A 20,868-nucleotide genomic window follows, 5' to 3' on the forward strand; every position below is an offset into this window, starting at 1 on the left:
TGGCACACAGAGTCATATTTGCTGGCACGTGAGCCGTTGCCCTAGCTCAGTTCCAACAAGCATGAATGTGCCATGCGCGATAACATATGCACATGCTCTTTCGGCACTCTTTCACCATCACTGGACTGGAAGACCTCCAAGGTCCTTCCAATGTTATTCTGATTCTGATTAACATACATAGTGGTACTATGTAAATAATGCACTGGTGAAATCCATTCATTTCACTGTTAGGTTTTTCTAGCTGCATTACAGAAAATATAATTCCATATTTACATGCTGTTCTCTAAGAACAGAAATTATGTTTGTAATGTATGAGAAGTGACCTTCTTGTAAGAGATGAATCTGTAAGATCTGTCGCAATATCATTTTATGACAATAATCAAAAATGTATTTGAGCGTGATAATCTTCAGTTAGTCTTTATAAACAGGATATGTCTGTGTCTACAGAGTGATGTTTATATAGTTAGTATTTATTTATTTATTCATTTTATTTTAATTTAATTGGATTTATATGCTGCCCCTCTCCAAAGACTCGGGGCAGCTTACAACACATAAAAGGAAGAATAGTACAATATAATCATTTAAGTGCAATTAATTTAAAAACTAAACGTACTAGTCCATAAAATCCAGTATTATTAAAAAAAACAATCATACCCACTCAAACAACAATCATATGTAACAGAATGTGGGAATATATGCCATGGTGACCTAATAAAGATATGAAATGGAGGAATGGAAGAATAAGTTGCAATTAATGTTTTAGGGAAAGTCCCGGGAACAACTGCCAAATACTGTAAAAATATGCCAAAAACATTATATAAAAGCATTGTGTAAAGGAGGAATGGTTAAGGAAGAGTGAGGTGAATGAAATGGATTTGCACAAATACGTGGCAGTTCTATTCATGTGGGGTCCATTCTTGCAAGAATGTTAAAAACAAAGTATTTAATAAATACCTATTTTATTATACTTCTGGACTCCTGTCGATTTATACTGATGGGCTTATCTCACATAAAGGAATTGTGCACGTCAAAGGTTAAGTACAAAATACACACTGCTTGAATTTAATAATCCATTGGCTATGATGCCATAATTGCAGGAATTTTATGAAGAATATTAATATTCAGTGATTAGCAAACTCGTACATTTGGAGATGCATTTTTCCTCATCACCTTTTCAGGTTTGTTTCTTGTTTCCATTCAGAATCAGCAGTTGATATTTCATAGAACTGTCCGAAATTCATCAAAAATGAAATTAGGCACGTGGGCCTCGACCACCTAAGGAAAGGAAGGGCTCATTATTCTTGTTAAATATTTATTTCTTTACTTTTAAAATGTTCTGATTAAAGTTAATTGTAGGGTAAAGTATAAATAAAACAAAAAAATGAGGAAGAAAGGAAGGAAGGAAGGAAGGAAGGAAGGAAGGAAGGAAGGAAGGAAGGAAAAAAATACTGATTTTCAAGGGTTTTTTTAGTAAAATAAAAAAAAATGTTCAGCCTCAATCTTTTGCTTTATATTTCCAAATGTTTCAAACTACACTGCTGAAAAAAATAAAGGGAACACTCAAAGAACACATCCAAGATCTGAATGAATGAAATATTCTCATTGAATACTTTGTTCTGTACAAAGTTGAATGTGCTGACAACACGTGAAACTGATTGTCAATCAGTGTTGCTTCCTAAGTGGACAGTTTGATGTCATAGAAGTTTGATTTACTTGGAGTTATATTGTGTTGTTGAAGTGTTCCCTTTATTTTATTTTTTTGAGCAGTATATTTCCATATTTGAGACATTGACTTTCTGAAGGGAAGCACTTAGGCATGCAGTGGAAAACTGCAACTGTACTAGAATAATTAAGACATAGCCATTGCTATTTTTGTTAAATCTACACTTAATTGATTTAGTTTCAGTTAAGCTCGCCATTTGCAGATCAAATTTTATTTTCAGAAAAGATGAGCCTTGTTCCAAATTTTGCACTGGCATCCTTCAGTCTTGAAAGACTGTGGTATCATGCTCTGGACTCTCCAGAGCACGAGGCCTGGGTAGGTTAGTATGGAGGATAGACCCAAACAGTAGATCCCCCCTCTCTATGTCTCTGAAATATTTATTTATTTATTTATTTATTTATTTATTTATTTATTTAGCTAGCTAGCTAGCTAGCTAGCTAGCTAGCTAGCTAGCTAGCTAGCTAGTTAGTTAGTTAGTTAGTTAGTTAGTTAAATACACAATGAGAGTTTTAGTGGGTATATATATATGTTTTCGTAGATTTTCACGGGTATATGTATGTAGATTGTTCTGAGTTCGGGTTTTGCCCCGTGTAATATTTTGAGTGTCTATGCGACGTTTCGGTGAAATCACATTCACCATCATCAGGCTGAAGTTGTAAGCTTCGTGCTGCTGTAGATATAGTTTACAACTTACAACTTCAGCCTGATGATGGTGAATGTGATAGCATAGACACTCAAAATATTACACGGGGCAAAACCCGAACTCAGAACAATCTACATACATATACCCGTGAAAATCTACGAAAACACGCACACACACACACATATATATACACACACACATAGTAAAATACATGATGAGGTTATAGAGGAGATACTCACAGTAAAATATATCTATCAAAGAATAGAAAAGAAGATATAGTAATAGAACATATCAATGAAAGAATAGAAGAGATATAGGAATAGAAGAAAGGAATAGGAGATATAGGAGAGCAATAGGACAGGGGACGGAAGGCACTCTAGTGCACTTGTACTCGCCCCTTACCGACCTCTTAGGAATCTGGATAGGTCAACCATAGATAATCTAAGGGTAAAGTGTTGGGGGTTTGGGGATGACACTATGGAGTCGGGTAATGAGTTCCACGCTTCGAGAACTCGGTTACTGAAGTCGTATTTTTTACAGTCAAGTTTGGAGCGGTTAATATTAAGTTTAAATCTGTTGTGTGCTCTTGTGTTCCAATGTAATGGCCAAGGCCAATACAATTGGTTCCAGCTATGTCGCAGGAGTTATCAGAACGTGTCTGTACACAGTTACAAACTGCTTCTGGGACTCCGGCTTCAGATTTTGCCTCGAGGTTTACTCCTGAAGCCTTTTCCAATGACGGATAAAGCCACAAGGCAGTGGAGGTTTGCAGTCAGACTTTCCCTTCTCCTAGTAGTTGACCAGAGCATCATTTGTGTCTTAGCGTACCGCATCGCTTGCAGAGATCACTTTCATGACCATTGTCCTATTCTAGTAGGTTTCATCCGCTCAGTTCACTGGACTCTGTCTTCACGTATTCGGGATAGACAAGTCCCTATCTCACCGAAGGTCAGTGATCCCATCAGCTACTTTCAGCCTGGTTTGGCCAGCCTGTCGAAGCTGTTGGCCGGGATGTGGCCGCTGCGCATACTGTAGCGGCTAGGAGCCACAGGTGAGAGCTGAGTAACAGGTGGGGACCAAAGGTGAATTTAGCTGCCCTAAAAGGACACAACATGTCCCTACACCAGAGGTGCTACCCCTCCCTGAGCACCCCATACATTCCAAATTAATGGTGAATTAAGTTATTCATAGTGTGACCTCCAAAATCCAAGCAAGCCAGCCTTGCAAAACAAATTACTGTACAGTGATACCTCATCTTACAAACGCCTATACAAACTTTTCAAGATACAAACCCAGGGTTTAAGATTTTTTTGCCTTTTCTCACAAACTATTTTCACCTTACAAACCCACCGCCGCCGCTGGGATGCTCCACCCCCAGACTTCCGTTGCCAGCAAAGCACCCGTTTTTGTGCTGCTGGGATTCCTCTGAGGCTCCCCTCCATGGGAAACCCCACCTCTGGAGTTCCGTATTTTTGTGATGCTGCAGGGGAATCCCAGCAGGGGAATCCCAGCAGTGCAAAAACGGGCGCTTCGCTGGCAATGGAAGTCTGGAGGTGGGGTTTCCCAGCAAGGGGAGCCTCAGTGAAATCGCAGCATCGCAAAAACACAGAGGTCCGGAGGTGGGGTTTCGAGGACTTCGGTGTTTTTGCGATGCTACAATTTCACTGATGCTCCCTTCGCTGGGAAACCCCACCTCCGGACTTCCGTTGCCAGCAAAGCGCTCATTTTTGTGATGCTGGGATTCCACTGCTGGGATTCCCCTGCAGCATCGCAAAAACACAGTCCGGAGGTGGGGTTTCCCATGGAGGAGAGCCTCAGGGGAATCCCAGCAGCACAAAAACGGGCGTTTCGGCTGGCAAAACGGGTGAATTTTGGGCTTGCACGCATTAATCGCTTTTCCATTGATTCCTATGGGAAACATTGTTTCATCTTACAAACTTTTCACCTTAAGAACCTTGTCCCGGAACCAATTAAGTTTGTAAGACAAGGTATCACTGTATTCCTTTATAGGAGTCTCAGTGGTGGTTGCCTTTTAAAACCAGAATGATCAGAAATGATCTTCCTAGAGGAAATGATCGTAGTGGCTGGAGAATTCTGGGGGGTTGAGGTCCACATATCTTAAAAGTTGTTAAATGTACCTAATTATACATTTGATTACCGCCGCAAAAATTTGTGATGCTCAAAATTGGAAAAAGGATTCTATACCTATTAACACACACATTATAAACCAAATAATGGAATTGGCGGAAAAGAATAGGTTGACTACAACTATACGTATTAAAGACAGAGAAGACACAGTCGTCTACAAAGTTTGGGACAAATGGTATAGGTGGCTATGTAAAAGGGAAAAAAAACTGGAATTAACCAGTTTTGTTTACATTGCAAAGGGGAAATATCTCAAGATAAAAATCAAAACCTTTTTTCCTTAACCTAGACATGCTATAATATACATAAACTAAAATTATCTATGACTGGATCTTTAAGACCCATCAAATGACCGTAGTATTTCGATCCTTGGGTTGTTTTATTATAGCTCTGGAATTGAAAAGTATAGGTTGCATACATTGTTACGATTTTTTTTTTTAGCGTTTAAGAAATATAGAGTTAATGTTAGAAGAGCATGAAAAACACCGATATGGAAAACTGCAAATTGAATATTATATTGTTTATTTATAACACATAATACGGAAAGAGAGAGCAAGGTATCTCTCTAACCATTTCTTTTTTCGTTCTTTCTATTTTATGTTTATGTATTTGTATTTCTTTTCTGTACTGTGCATTCTTTAATAAAAAATATTTTTTTTAAAAAAAAAAGTTGCCAAGTTTGGGAAACCCTGCCAATAGCAGATCTAAGGATGATCTGAGAAATACCGGCAAAATTCTGGATGCTTTTGTCACCCATTCAATATATTGGACTCCTTCCCATAAAACCTTGTCATACTCACCCTTCTTGGTAATTTTGTGTAACGAACATAATCTTCTAAAAAGAGCAGGGCACCCACAACATCTGCTGGCATTTCTGGGACCTTCTGGCTGTGAACAGGAACAAAACCACAACACAAAATGCTTTTAATTTTGGTACATCTCTGATGGGACAGCTCAGGGGGGTTCTATTTACCTTCCCTACCAGTTTGCGTTGTGTTGGAAATGCGCATTTTGCCTGCACGAGAGCGCAAAAATGACACTCTGTGCATGCACAGACACCCCTGTGCATGCACAGAGGTTTCTTTGCCAGCCGCTTTCAAGGAGCAGCGACCGGAGGACTGGTTCAGGGGCCATCCAGGGAAGGATTACATAGAAACATAGAAGATTGACGGCAGAAAAAGACCTCATGGTCCATCTAGTCTGCCCTTATACTATTTCCTGTATTTTATCTTAGGATGGATATATGTTTATCTCAGGCATATGTTTAAATTCAATTACTGTGGATTTACCAACCACGTCTGCTGGAAGTTTGTTCCAAGGATCTACTACTCTTTCAGTAAAATAATATTTTCTCATGTTGCTTTTGATTTTCCCCCCAACTAACTTCAGATTGTCCCCTTATTCTTGTGTTCACTTTCCTATTAAAAACACTTCCCTCCTGAACCTTATTTAACCCTTTAACATATTTAAATGTTTCAATCATGTCCCCCCTTTTCCTTCTGTCCTCCAGACAATACAGATTGAGTTCATTAAGTCTTTCCTGATACGTTTTATGCTTAAGACCGTCCACCATTCTTGTAGCCCGACTTTGGACCTGTTCAATTTTGTCAATATCTTTTTGTAGGTGAGGTCTCCAGAACTGAACACAGTATTCCAAATGTGGTCTCACCAGCACTCTATATAGCGGGATCATAATCTCCCTCTTCCTGGTTCCTTGGCTCCGGCACTCCCGGAGACTAGCGCAGATACGCTCACATCCGGTGGGCATGCATGTGCCCATCCTTGTGAGATTCGGCTTCTGCACATGCATCGGAAGCGAAATCTCGTGCGAGGATGCTCATACGGGTGAGATTTGCCATTTTTCGGCAATTTCTTTGCTTCTGCACATGTGCACATCCTTCAGAAAACAGTGAAATCTAACATGCGCAAGTGTCCTTGTGCAAGATTTTGCTTCTAGCGCATGCGCAGAAGCTGAATCACAAGGTGTACGCGTGCATACATCGGGGCATGGAGATTCACGTGCATCTACATTTCCACTACCAGAACGGTGATCCCAGGCGTTCCGGCTGCAACCCACTACTGTGGCCATCGCTACCAGTTTTGCAAACGGTGGCCAATTTCCGCCACCAGTAGGGGAGAACTGGTCAGAACTGGCAGCAACCCACCACTGGGCCAGCTACAAACACATCAATGTTGTAAGAAAACTCCTCTCACCCCCATATGCATTCAATTTAATTTAAGGATGATTTAGAATGAAGCCATTTTTGTGTCACAACACATTAGATGCAGAACCTTGATCTCCTCCTACCACCTCTTATTTTAAGAGGGATTATATCTGGTAAATTATCTAAGATATATATGTCAAATGAATGTTGGAAGTGTAAAAGTAAAGAAGGGACTTTTATCATCTATGGTAGACATGTGATAAAACAAAATAAAAATGATTCATATTTTGAAACAGAAAATTTTGAAAATGAAGATAAAGATGAAATCAGAATTTTTCCTTTTGGGCCTACTGTAAAAAGAGCTGGAGAAAAAAAATGGAACTTTATTACTATATATGTTGAGTATTGAGCAAGAGTATTGTATGCACAAAAATGAATGGACAATTCGATTCCCATAATGGGCGAATGGTTGCAGAAGCTGAAGGAGTTGGCAGAAATGGCAAAATTTGATTATTTGATTAAATAAAAGAATACAGTAGTACCTCTAGATACGAGCTGCTCCACATGCAAGTATTCCAAGTTACGAGCCACGACGGAAGCGAAATTTCTTTTCGACACCCGAGCTCAAATTCGGAATACGAGCCGACCTTCCACTAGGTGGCGCAAGAATCCTTGTTTCTGGTTATCTCGGAGGGGAAAAACAAAGTCTAAAGCCATTTGTTCCAGATACGAGTTGTTCGACATACGAGCTCCGTTCTGGAACGAATTAAACTCGTATCTAGAGGTACTACTGTATAAGTACTTTTGCTTCCACATAAACTACTTCTGAACTTAGTGCTTCAAATGGAAAATAATGAAATGTTAATTTTGGGCTTTTTCCGATTTGATTGATAAATCCTTACAGAAATGGCTAGTTTATATATTATTATGAAAAAACGAAAAATTGTGATATGTTAATGCCTTATTTTACTGCAACAAGATTCAGAAGTAAATGCTCCTTTTCCTTTTGCCTAATCCTTCCTCCCTACTCTTGCCCCTCTTCCTCTTCACTGCTTTCATATTTATTTTATCTTATCTTATAACTCAATAAAAATATTAAATGAAATCTGATAAGTATCTGACCTGAAGACAAATCCCAGGCTTCTAAGCAAGACAGGATTTTTAAAAAGAGCTGGTGCTACAAGTTCTGTCAAGGACAGGATTTACAAACGGTCAATATGTAATTTGACTGACCAGTTTAGCACATCATGTGAACTCATACTGTGATTTGTTAGCTATGTTTTGAGATTATGTGAATTTAGCCATCGATAAAAATTCAACCTTATGGGGTGAATTACTGAGGTGCAATTCTGTGCCTCTTTGGGCCACCACAATTCAAACAGCTTTAAAGAGAATTGGAAACAAGTTTAGAAAAAGGACAAGGGATCCAACTTTTAATTTTATTGAGCTACAACTTTCAGAATCCCTAATTATTAGCCAACTTGCATTGTTGCAAGCTGTAACTTAACATCCAAAGGCCAGATGTTCTCCACCCTCTAGAGCAGTGATGGCGAACCTTTTTTTCCATCCGGTGGCAAAAGTGTGTGTGTGTGTGCTATCGCACACGTGCCAGTTCCCACATACAAATCTAATAAAATAAATAAAATAAATAAAATAAATAAAATAAATAAAATAAATAAAATAAATAAAATAAATAAAATAAATAAATAAAATAAATAAATAAAATGAAATGAAATGAAATAAAATAAATAAATAAATAGGGATGGCAAAAATGGCCTCTCCTGCCCCTCCCGGAAACCCTCTGGAGGCCTAAATCAGCCCATTTCCAAACCTCTGGTGGGCCCGGTAGGCCCATTTTTCACCCTCCCCAGGCTCCAGAAGCTTCTCTGGAACCTGGGAATGGCAAAAATATCCTCTCCCCGCCCCCCAGAAACTCTCTGAAAGCCGAAAATGCCCTCTCAGAGCCTCCGGGTGAGCTGGGGTGGCTCGAGGTTGACTCAGCCTTCCATCCTTCCGAGGTGGGTAAAATGAGGACCCGGATTGTGGGGGCAATAGGCTAGCTCTGTTAAAAAGTGCTATTGCTAACATGTTCTAAGCTGCCCTGAGTCTGAGGAGAAGGGCGGCATAAAAATCAAATAAATAAATAAGGCTCCATATGCCACCTGTGGCATCCATGCCATAGGTTCACCATCATTGATCTAGAGAGCAATTCATGTCTTCTGAACCATGGAGTATAACTTCAACTCAGCAATTCAAATTAAAACTCCTGGGATAATGGCTCTCCGGCTGCCATTTGAAGGGGAATGTCCTTCTACTGTGATTGATTCAGCTGCTGTGTTTCTAAGAGAAGGAAGCGAGGACTTTGCGAAGGAGAAGTTGGTACCTGGTGCACTGCTCCATTGTAGAGCGAACAAACTGCCCGATCAGACCCAGAAACTGTTCAGTGTAGCGTGTATGAAACTGCTTCAGCAAGGTCAGGAGTCCCAGCACCAACGGTGGCCAGTCGATGGGATCGGCTGGCTTTCGACACACCATCCCTGAAGGAAAACAAAACCCAACCCAATTCACTTTCTCATAATTTGTGGGGTTGCTTGCGTAAGAAGTCACAGCTGGCGGCATCAATTCAGAACACTGTGGAAAATTCGAGTTACATGGTGGAGAAAAGGATTCTCTCTGTAGTATTATTCACCCTGGATTATAGTCCATTTTAATATTTACAAGGTATCCAAGTAACAGTTCATTGCTCAAGGATAATATCCCCAAAAAGGAACTTAAAGAGAATTTGTATATGAAAGGTTTCCCCTGTCCAGTTGTATCCAACTCTAGAGGTGTGCATTCATCTCCATTCCTTAGCAAAGAAAGCTAAGCACACACACACACACACACACACACACAGAGAGAGAGACAGAGAGAGAGAGAGGAGAGAGAGAGAGAGAGAGAGAGAGAGAGAGAGAGAGAGAGAGAGAGAGAGAGAGAGAGAGAGAGAGAGAACACATATATTTATAGATATAGAGATAGGGGCAAAAGACTCATGCATATAACTATAAAACAAAATACAGTGTTCCCTCGATTTTCGCGGGTTCGAACTTCGCGGAACGTCTATACCACGGTTTTTCAAAAATATTAATTAAAAAATACTTCACGTTTTCCCCCCCTATACCACAGTTTTTCCTGCCCAATGACGTTATATGTCATTGCCAAACTTTGGTCTGCCTTTAAAAAACATTTTTTAAAATAAACTTTAATAAATAAACATGGTGAGTAATAATCTAAATGGTTGCTAAGAGAATGGGAAATTGTAATTTAGGGATTTAAAGTGTTAAAGGAAGGCTTGGGATACTGTTCATAGCCAAAAATAGTGTATTTACTTCCGCATCTCTACTTTGCGGAAATTCGACTTTCGCGGGCGGTCTCGGAACGCATCCCCCGCGAAAATCGAGGGAACACTGTAGATATAAATTGATTCACACACACACCTATATATCTTTATCTATATCTCTATATTCAATATGTGGTCAGTATATTGAAATGTAATGCATATCCCAAGGAAAGGTAAATCTTCATAGTCATTCAAATTATACAGTCAAATCTAGCCATTCTACTTAAGGTTCCTCTATTCTGCTCTAAAATTCCAACTATCTTTGATCACTGGTCATCTCACCAGAACTCAAAAGAATTATAGGACAAATTTAGAGATAACAACAACAACAACAGAGTTGGAAGGGACCTTGGAGGTCTTCTAGTCCAACGCCCTGCTTAGGTAGGAAACCCTACACTACTTCAGACAGATGGTTATCCAACATTTTCTTAAAAACTTCCAGTGTTGGAGCATTCACAACTTCTGGAGGCAAGCTAGCCGCCCCGAGTCTCTGGAGAGGGGCAGCATACAAATCCAATAAATAATAATAATAATAAATAATAAGCTGTTCCACTGATTAATTTCTCCTTAATTCTAAGTTACTTCTCTCCTTGTTAAGTTTCTACCTATTGCTTCTTGTTCTACCCTCAGGTCCTTTGGAGAATAGGTTGACTCCTTCTTCTTTGTGGCAACCCCTGAGATATTGGAACACTGCTATCATGTCTCCCCTGGTTCTTCTTTTCATTCAACTAGCCATGTTCAGTTCCTGCAACTGTTCTTCATATGTTTTAGCCTCCAGTCCCCAAATCATCTTTGTTTATTAAAGTCTCTGCAATTCTGTCTGCAAGGAAATGGTTAAATACTTTCCTATTCACCTATGTTTAAAGTTAAATGATGATAGTATAGAAGAATTATACTATACCTGTGTTTTTACTGTACTGAAGTTTTGGCAACTGAGAAATCAGAAACAGAAAATTCACAATTGGGAAATACGGCAATCGTTTTGTTGTAATGTAGATCTGGGAAAGAACGTTTTGAAGGAAAGAATGTATTAATTTTTTTTTTAAAAATCCAGATTGTTTTACAATCCTCGTTTTAGACAGCAAAGCAATGAAATTCATATAGCTTTAAAAAACACATAAAAGAATTAAAGAAAAAGACTACGCTAATTCTAAATCGATAAAAAGAGGGAGGAAAAATAAATCTATTTTTTAAAAAAGAAAATAGGGATAGTTCTACAACTGAGAAAATAGAAAGATCAAGTTAAAGATAAGGGTTTTTTTCTGAAGACGTTTTAGTGAAGGTACCTTCACTAAAGAAGCCCTTTCTATCCACAACTTCTGAATGTTTGATGGAGCTTTTGCAATAAAGCTTGAAGTGGTGACAAAAACACGATCTATTTCTGTTTGCATTGCTGCTCCACTGTTTCTATGCTGTCCAGAGTTGTTGCACGGATGGGTGATAAACAAATTTATTTAAACAAATAAAGGAATACATTTATTCCCCCATATCTCTCCCCCTCCCCACTCTAATCTAAGCCCCTTTTCCAATAAATAAATTCTTTTCCTGCCACCTTCATGTAGTTTTTTCACAGTTAAGGAAACCTTTTAGCAGGGTGAATAATATTCAATGAAACAAAAAAATGGATTTTTAAATTTTAAATTGGATCCCCCCCCCCCCCCCCCCAATTTTTATCTAATTTATTTTAATAAAATGCTTTTGGGGTAAAAATCTACCTAAAGATAGTTTTCTATTTAAGATACATTAATAATTTAGTTTATTCAGCATGAAATGGAGCTTAGTTCTATAGCAGGTGGATGCATATTCTGCAATATTGGGGCTGTCGGTGAGTCAATAGCAGATCAGAGGAGGAGCTGCTGAGGGACAGAGATGACAATCACTGTTTAAAATTTATGCTTTAAATTGAGTTAATTTAAATCAAATCCACCCTGCCTTTTTGTAAAGATGGTGTCTCATAGGTTAGAAGGCCCTGCTGATTAAACAGGCCAATGATTGGTGCATTGGTTGCCGATCAATTTCCGGTCACAATTCAAAGTGTTGGCTATGACCTATAAAGCCCTTCCTGGCATCGGACCAGAATATGGGAAAGTGAACACAAGAACAAGGGGACACAATCTGAAGTTAGTTGGGGGAAAGATCAAAAGCAACCTGAGAAAATATTATTTTTCTGAAAGAGTAGTAGATCCTTGGAACAAACTTCCAGCAGACGTGGTAGATAAATCCACAGTAACTGAATTTAAACATGTCTGGGATAAACATATATCCATCCTAAGGTAAAATATAGGTCTTTTTCTGCCGTCAGACTTCTATGTTTCTATGAATATCTCCGGGACCGCCTTCTGCCGCACGAATTCCAGCGACCGATTAGGTCCCACAGAGTTGGCCTTCTCTGGGTTCCGTCGACTAAACAATGCCGTCTGGCGGGTCCCAGGGGAAGAGCCTTCTCTGTGGCAGCCCCGGCCCTCTGGAACCAGCTCCCCCCGGAGATTAGAACTGCCCCCACCCTCCTTGCCTTCCGTAAACTCCTTAAAACTCACCAAACAAACAAACAAACAAACAAACACACACACCCAGTTTGCACCGGTTCTATAGAAATGGTAGAAAGCCGCTGGTGCTGTCACGATGATGTCACAGAACCGCTACTGTCAGTGCTGGTCCGCGTGGACACCGCCATCTTTTTTTGGAATTTTTTTGGGGAGGAGGGTTTTCTTCTGCGCATGTGCAGAAGCTGAGTTTCCGGCACTGCACAAGCGTCACCATCTTGTTTTCAGCTTGGGTGGGTAGGAGAATTCTTTTGGATTTTTTTGGCACTGTGCCAGCGTGGCATGGGAGGAAGTGAACTGGCAGCGAGGTAAGTTACAACCAGGGAAGGGCTGCAAAATTTGTTACTACCACAAGTAAAAATACCACAAGAATCAGTCTTTCATCCTTCCGAGGAGAGTAAAATGAGGACCCAGATTGTTGGGGGGCAATATTGTGTGGGTGTGGCTTGATGGGCATGTGACCAGGTGGGAGTGGCTTAAAGGTCATGTGACTGGGCGGGAGTGGTTTGCCGACCAAGGTAAGTTTTCAAATAAGTGCTTGGACTCTTTTTCAGTTGATTAAGTCACATTATTTGAATAGCCACAAAAAGGACAAATGATAGACCGTATTATTTATTGAGGAGCACAGGAACATTTTAAGGTTTTGTACCGAACCCACAAGGTTCGGGATGATAACAGATTAGGCAAGTAGCTCAATTTTCTTTCATTGCTATCAAAGTTCAGTTCTAGATAGTGATTGAAATGATTAAAGCCTTTATGGGTAAAAACATAATGTTTAATTTATTTCCTATTTTAAAAGTAATTAAGGATCATATTAAGGTACTAGAGAAGGAAGGACAATTAAAAAATATTAAGTATTCAATAAATAGTGCATAAACTTACCACCCCCACTCCGTGGGAGCAGCAGCCCATTCTGGCTGAGATACTTAACAAAGAAAATAGCCTCACCTTATTCAGTGGATTATGGATGCCAGCAGCCTCCAGGTAAGCAGTAATTTCATACAGGAGGGTGTTATCTTCTTTGGGACAAGGCAAAGAAGGATCTTGGTAGTGGGCCTCTATATCAGCCAGGATTGCTCTACGAGAGGAAAACAACACCAGAGCGTCTTCAATGAATCATGCCAAAGGCCCACCTATTTCTGTATATGTCCCACAGTAATTAGAATGGATTTGGGAAGCCCAAATATTTCAGAGGACAGCAATTCCACCACCCAATTTGTTCCCACCCTCCTACACAAGAGTCTCATGTTGTGGGTACTCCATTGGTGGTCGATAGAAATCTGAGTTTTCTGCATAAAATTTTGCATAACTACTGTTGTGGTTAGCTCTGGCCCAGCTCCTGCCCCAAGGACTGTGGATGTGGGGGAGACATCCACATGCAGCAGGCCTGTTTTGCTCCCGGTGGAATCTGCTGATGACGGCTCCTCTGACCAAGAAGACACGAGTGACAGGGAGGAGGAGAGTGGGGCAGACAGCTCAGAAGGAGATCAATTATCTAGCTCCTCCTTGGATTCAGAACAAGAGTTAATGATACAGCCACGCAGGCAGAGGAAGCAACAACTGAGATATTATTTTCAAAGAAAATGAGGCCACCTGTGGTTGGGTGGGGCTGTGGTAATTAGTGAGGCTGCTATAAATAGCAGCGTGTGGGTTTGGCCATTGTGGAGGATTATCTGATCGTTGTGTTTCGTGCCTGCTTTGCTGACTTCGACCTTGGTGTGTTGATTTTCCCCCGCTTTGAAACTAAAACAGAGCAAAGTGTGTTTTACTTTGTGAAAGAAAAAGGACAGTGAATTGCCTCACAGCTGCAAGCTAAGTATCTCAGAACTGATAAGGGACTTGTACAAATTACCAGTTTGTTTGGAGATGAGTGCTCTTTGCTATAGAAAAAGAGTGCTAAGTTTATTTGAATTTTCGTTATAAAGAACATTGTTTTGAATTTTCAAACGTGTTTGTGTCTGAATTTTGTACCTGTGAATTTTCGGGAGGATTCTACCAGAGAGCCCGACAGAACAACTACTAATGTGTCTTGTTTGCAGATTTGATTGTGGTTGGGCTTTTTCCTTTTTTTTCTCTTTTGCCAACATACTTGTTATCGTTTTTTGTTGAACTGGTGATGCCAGTGGAGATGCTTGTGGTGTTGAAGACGTAGTTGAAGTCTTTTTTCTCAATGTTTTTATGTTGCCGGATGTACTTGACATCCTGTGTATGTTTCTAGACTTCTTGGTGTCGCCTTATACTCCAAAAATATGGTAAATTTAATAAACAAACAAAGAACAAAAATATCACCTCTTCTATTTTATCCCTAGCAGCTACTATTTAAGGATTTGTAACTTGTGATTCTGGAGTTTGGAAAGAGTCAATGAGATTAGCCACCATTCTTACTTGATAGAAACATAGAAACATAGAAGACTGACGGCAGAAAAAGACCTCATGGTCCATCTAGTCTGCCCTTATACTATTTCCTGTATTTTATCTTACAATGGATCTATGTTTATCCCAGGCATGTTTAAATTCAGTTACTGTGGATTTATCTACCATGTCTGCTGGAAGTTTGTTCCAAGGATCTACTACTCTTTCAGTAAAATAATATTTTCTCATGTTGCTTTTGATCTTTCCCCCAACTAACTTCAGATTGTGTCCCCTTGTTCCTGTGTTCACTTTCCTATTAAAAACACTTCCCTCCTGAACCTTATTTAACCCTTTAACATATTTAAATGTTTCGATCATGTCCCCCCTTTTCCTTCTGTCCCCCATAAATGGGTTTAGAATTCTTTCAAAACCAAACCAATGGCCATGGTTACAATTAAAGACCAAAGAAAGAATTGTGAACATAAATCTGGGATATATTTCAGGAGGATTCCAAAAATGGGACTGATAATTGCTTCCCGCTAACACGGTCCACAAGTGATTAGAGACTAGATTCCCAATCTTTGTGATGCTACCTACTTTTATGAACCCACGGCTCTGCCAAAATTTGCTTAGCCTTCTGGATTGAGAAGAACAGCCCAAATTGTGGATGTTCCCTTTTGACGCACGTGGATTTGAAAATATATTATGTTTTATGTTACCATCCCAGGATATGAGAAGCTATGATCGTCACTGTTGCCAATGTGCCATTGACACAAGGTGGTCCCCCAAGAAGCTTGCAGACTTACTTGTTAAGGTTCTCCAGGGCAGCTGCTAAATGCTTGGAGTCAAATCTGCAGGAATAGTTAAGTTCGTTGCCTATTTGGCGTCTTAAAATTTGCATCTGGCCAACCTAGAGAAGAGATGATGAGAATTAAAAGACTTCCAAAATGCAAATGAATGAATAGCAGTAAATACTATTTATTGCCTAAAACATCCTTTTTTTTTTTTTAAGGGACACTGAGGATTACCATTATAGTCCTCCTGAAGGGTTTCCCAAGAAATCCCAGATGTATTGATCCTACAACTTTGTCAAGGTAGTGATTTACAGCTGACCAGCTGCTGCAATGATGGTACCATTTGTTAGGGGGTCAAAGGAAAGGGAGGGTCTTGCCTTCTCTTTCTGCTCAAGATCCCCATGTACAATTGGTGGGCCACTGTGTGACACAGAATGCTGGACTCGATGGGCTTTGGCTCTTTTTACATTCTTACCCTGTTTTTCCTTGCTGTAATTGGTGATTGTTTGACCTCTGCCTATAGTATGTGTGCATATATATTCTTTTGTAGACAGAACCACTGTTAAATCTGTTTGATATTATTGCTCCTGGGTTGTCTCATGTAGTAAAGTTGTGTGCACTCTGACAAACGTCCAGAATCCCTATTCATCTGAGAAAGGGTAATGTAGGAAAGAGCACCTTAATTCTCTACATTATGATTCAGAAAACTTAACTGACTTCTAAGAGAACTGTTCCCAAGAATATAGGCACTTTGCTTCCTTTAGAAGAGAGTGATTCTGACATTAATGGAGCCTCAGCTAACTTAGCTGTTTCTTCGGAGGGGGGTGGCATACAAGTCTAATAAGTTATATTATAATAATAATTATTATAATTGTTATTATTATTCTTAATAGCAATCAAAACATCAAGTTTTTACCCTCCTGTTAAAGAACAACATGGCTGTTGCATTTATTTACGTACATATAGAAACATAGAAACATAGAAGACTGACAGCAGAAAAAGACCTCATGGTCCATCTAGTCTGCCCTTATACTATTTTCTGTGTTTTATCTTAGGATGGATATATGTTTATCCCAGGCATGTTTAAATTCAGTTACTGTGGATTTATCTACCACGTCTGCTGGAAGTTTGTTCCAAGGATCTACTACTCTTTCAGTAAAATAATATTTTCTCATGTTGCTTTTGATCTTTCCCCCAACTAACTTCAGATTGTGTCCCCTTGTTCTTGTGTTCATTTTCATATTAAAAACACTTCCCTCCTGAACCTTATTTAACCCTTTAACATATTTAAATGTTTTGATCATGTCCCCCCTTTTCTTTCTGTCCTCCAGACTATACAGATTGAGTTCATTAAGTCTTTCCTGATACGTTTTATGCTTAAGACCTTCCACCATTTTTATAGCCCGTCTTTGGACCCGTTCAATTTTGTCAATATCTTTTTGTAGGTGAGGTCTCCAGAACTGGACACAGTATTCCAAACGTGGTCTCACCAGCGCTCTATATAGCGGGATCATAATCTCCCTCTTCCTGCTTGTTATATCTTTCTGATTTCCCGATCTAGACAAAAGCCTGGGATTTTCTGATAGACTCTCACTCTAAAATTAAACCAGGTCCAGCTCTGTTTAGATTTTTCAACATCAGAGATTGGGAGGACACCCATGTTTTCAGAGGTAGTTAAAACATCCTCAAGGTGAGACCCAGATGGATTTTGCTGCTAAGGTGCACCTCCCAAACTTCTCCCAGCTGGAGGGTCACCAGATGTTCCCTGCCCTATGACTGACACAGCCAAAGTACCTTCATAATTGTGTCCAGGTAGGCAGCCCAGATCTTCTGTGTTTTGGCAATTGCTGTAGAGTAGACTCTATTACAATTGGCTGCAATAGAAGATTGAGAGGAAAATAAGTTTCCCGGCGCAAGAGCCTGGGGAGGGCAAAAAACATCTTCTCCCATCCCCCAGAGACTGGAAACGGCCTGTTTCTCAACTTCTGGTGGGCCTAGTAGGCTTGTGTTTCGCCCTCCCCAGGCTCCAAAGGTTTCCCTGGAGCCGGGAGAAGATAAAGACGCCCTCCCCCATTCCTCAGAGGCTCTCTGGAAGTCAAAAACGCCATCCCAGAGCTTCTGTGTGAGCCAAAAATCAGCTGGCACATTGGAGTTGAGCTAGGGCGGGGGTAGGCAAAGTTGGATCTTCTATGACTTATGGACTTCAACTCCCAGAATTCCTGAGTCAATCATGCTAGCTCAGGAATTCTGGGAGTTGAAGTTCACATATCATAGAAGAGCCAACTTTCCCTACCCCTGAGCTAGGGTATTTGCCAGCATATATGGCTCCGCGTACCACCTGTGGCACCCATGCCATAGGTTCGCCATCACTGGGCTTGGAAATGGCCATCATCCTGGCCATTTCCCAGCCCAGGTTCCTGCCTGAAGGAACATACCCACAAGTCCTTTCAATGGGCTGACACTCCTCATGAGAGACTTCAGTGCTTCATGGACGCCTTTATCGCGCAGGACTATTTTCTGAAACATGATGAGGAAATTCTGGAGAGAAAAGAAAAAGATGCTTTAGGATATTCTGCAGAAAAGTCCACTGAGGTTGCACATACCGCGTTTCTTATGGCTCATATGATCTAGAATGGAACCCAGGACCACCAACATCTTTCTCACGGACTCCCTGTTGGAGACTGCTACTATAAAACACTGCGAAGCGATATATAAATCTAAGTGCAATTGCTATTAAGTGATGCAGTCATTAAAGTGCACTGTCAAATGACTATTGCTGTTTAGCAATGGCAGCTCTGCCCATCACCTAATTAAGTGAATCACTGAGGAACATTAAGCAAGGAGTTCGTGCATGTGACTTCAGGCCAGCTTCCCCAGTGACTCTGCTTGTGGGAAGCTGGCAGGGAAGCACAATCAATCACGTGACATTTGAATACTGGAATTGTTGGAAACATGGACTGGTTGCTAAGCGCTCAGATTGTGATCACATGATAGCAGAGGTGCAGCCAGTAGCCATAAGTGTGAGCACTGGCCAATGTCATTGTAAATTTGAACAGACACTGAATGAGTAGTTAACTGAAGTATAAGACGTACCTCCCCCCCAAAAGAGGCTGAAAATTTGGGTGCATTATTTATTTATTAATTGATTTATTGCATTTACAGTGGTCCCCCGATTATTGCGAGGGTTCCGTTCCAGGACCCCTAGCAATGATCGGGTTTTCGCGAAGTAGCGCTGCGGAAGTAAAACACCATCGCGCCGCTTCCCAGCTGAGTCCTGAAGCGAACTTCCAGAAGTTCGCCTTTGACGTTTGGCTTCGGGACTCAGTTGGGAAGCCGCACGGCTGTTTTAAAATGTCACCGCCGGCATGGGGGGCTTCCTAGCAGCCCCCCAAACCCGGGTTGGGGTCCGGGGGGTGCTGGCAAGCCCCCCATGCCGGCGGCGACGTTTTAAAACAGCTGCGTGGCTTCCCAACTGAGTCCCGAAGCCAAACGCGGAAGACGTTTGGCTTCGGGACTCAGTTGGGAAGCCGCGCGGCTGTTTTAAAACGTCGCCGCCGGCATGGGGGGCTTGCCAGCACCCCCCGAACCCGGGTGGCCGGGCGAGCAGCGAGCGAAGGGCGGGTGGCCGGGCGAAGGGCGGGCGAGCGGGTGCTGGGGGGGGCTTCTCGCCCTCCCGCCAGCAAGAGGGGGAAGACCCAGGGAAGCCGCCCAGCAGCTGATCTGCCCGGCGCCATCTACGCATGCGTGGCCATAGAAAAAAGGGCGCGCATGCGCAGATTGGTGTTTTGACTTCCGGGTTGAAAAATCGCGATATAGCCGTTCGCAATGATCGGGATTGCGATACCCGGGGGATCACTGTATATGCTGCTCACTCCAAACGGATTCTGAGCGGCTAACAACAGGTATAAATACAATATAAGTAAAAAACCAATTTAAAAACATCGCTAAAATCACATGTATTATAAAACCATACTTGCAACAATCAGTCTTAATTCCAGGCCTGCCGGAAAAGCCAGGTTTTAACAGCTTTCCAGGAAAACGGTAGGGAGGAGGTAATGCAAATCTCTGGGGGCAGTTGATTCCATAGGGTCGGAGCCGCCACAGAGAAGGCTCTTCCCCGAGGTCCCGCCAACCGACATTGTTTGGCGGACGGGACCTGGAGAAGGCCACTCTGTGGGCCCTTGCTGGCCGCAATGAGGTATGAGGCGGTCCCATAAATAGTCTGGCCCTGAGCCATTAGGGCTTTAAAGGTGATAACAAATACCTTGAATTGTGCTCGGAGACCGACTGGCAACCAATGCAGCTCGCGTAGAGATGGAGTAATACGGGCATACCGTGGTACACCCATTATTGCATGCGTCGTTGCATTTTGCACCAGCTGAAGTCTGATCCTTAATGATCCTCCTGTCTCTTACCAACTTGCAGACTTTTTCATTGCTATCCCCCTCCAAAGAAGGTTTTTTTCCAGCCCTAAGTCTTGGCAGGTTTTTTCATTGCTACTCCCTCCGAAGGAGGTTTTTTTACGCCCTGAGCAGGGGATAAAATAATGTGCTGAAGCTGAACAGACTAAGGACGCTAGCCAGATAAATAGCTGGTAGGCAGATTCTTTTCCCTATTTTTCTTCCCAAAACTAACATGCGTCTCATACGCCAAAAATAGGGTATATTTTCACTGCCAATTACAGGAGGCTAATGGAACTAAAACAAGTACATATTTCTTTGTTTAGGCTTGCTTTTCAATTTGGGCAGCTTTAAGACATGTGGACTTCAACTCCTAGAATTCCTCAGCCAGCTATGTTTGCTGGGGAATTCTGGGAGTTGAAGTCCACATGACTTAAAGCTGTCAAAGTTGAGAAAGACTTGTTTTGTGAACTGGAGCAGGGCTGATTACCTGCAACTCTTTGACAATCATGAAGCAGAGAAGACGGTCTAACCCGTTGAGACCAAAGGTACCCAAAGTATTCTGGATCTCGGTCAGCAAGCGATTGTTGGAGACTTCTTGGTGAGTTTTCATATCATACCAGGTGTTGAGTTGGTCAATATAGCAGGCAGACCTTTGGAGAAACAGGTAAAAAGGTTAAGTAGCCCCCATTGAAGGACGGATCTTATCTGCGATCAAGTTGGC

At 41.2% G+C, this 20,868-nt stretch overlaps 1 protein-coding gene across 2 annotated transcripts in view; it reads right to left on the reverse strand.

The window, feature by feature from the left end:
- Nucleotides 1–469: 469 nt before the first annotated feature.
- WASHC5 (WASH complex subunit 5) overlaps nucleotides 470–20,868 on the reverse strand; it is a 69,857-nt gene continuing 49,458 nt past the window's right edge. For both annotated transcript variants that reach the window (XM_070748291.1, XM_070748292.1), the window contains 9 exons: nucleotides 20,635–20,797; nucleotides 18,180–18,282; nucleotides 17,539–17,618; nucleotides 15,757–15,860; nucleotides 13,547–13,676; nucleotides 10,957–11,053; nucleotides 9,060–9,213; nucleotides 5,312–5,399; nucleotides 470–1,275 (listed from right to left, as the gene is read on the reverse strand). In XM_070748291.1, coding sequence (XP_070604392.1) covers nucleotides 1,219–1,275; nucleotides 5,312–5,399; nucleotides 9,060–9,213; nucleotides 10,957–11,053; nucleotides 13,547–13,676; nucleotides 15,757–15,860; nucleotides 17,539–17,618; nucleotides 18,180–18,282; nucleotides 20,635–20,797 — 976 coding nt within the window. In that variant the 3' untranslated portion in view covers nucleotides 470–1,218. The remainder of the gene's footprint in view (nucleotides 1,276–5,311; nucleotides 5,400–9,059; nucleotides 9,214–10,956; nucleotides 11,054–13,546; nucleotides 13,677–15,756; nucleotides 15,861–17,538; nucleotides 17,619–18,179; nucleotides 18,283–20,634; nucleotides 20,798–20,868) is intronic.

The sequence above is a fragment of the Erythrolamprus reginae genome, chromosome 3 (assembly GCF_031021105.1).
Source record: "Erythrolamprus reginae isolate rEryReg1 chromosome 3, rEryReg1.hap1, whole genome shotgun sequence".
NCBI lineage: Eukaryota > Metazoa > Chordata > Lepidosauria > Squamata > Dipsadidae > Erythrolamprus > Erythrolamprus reginae.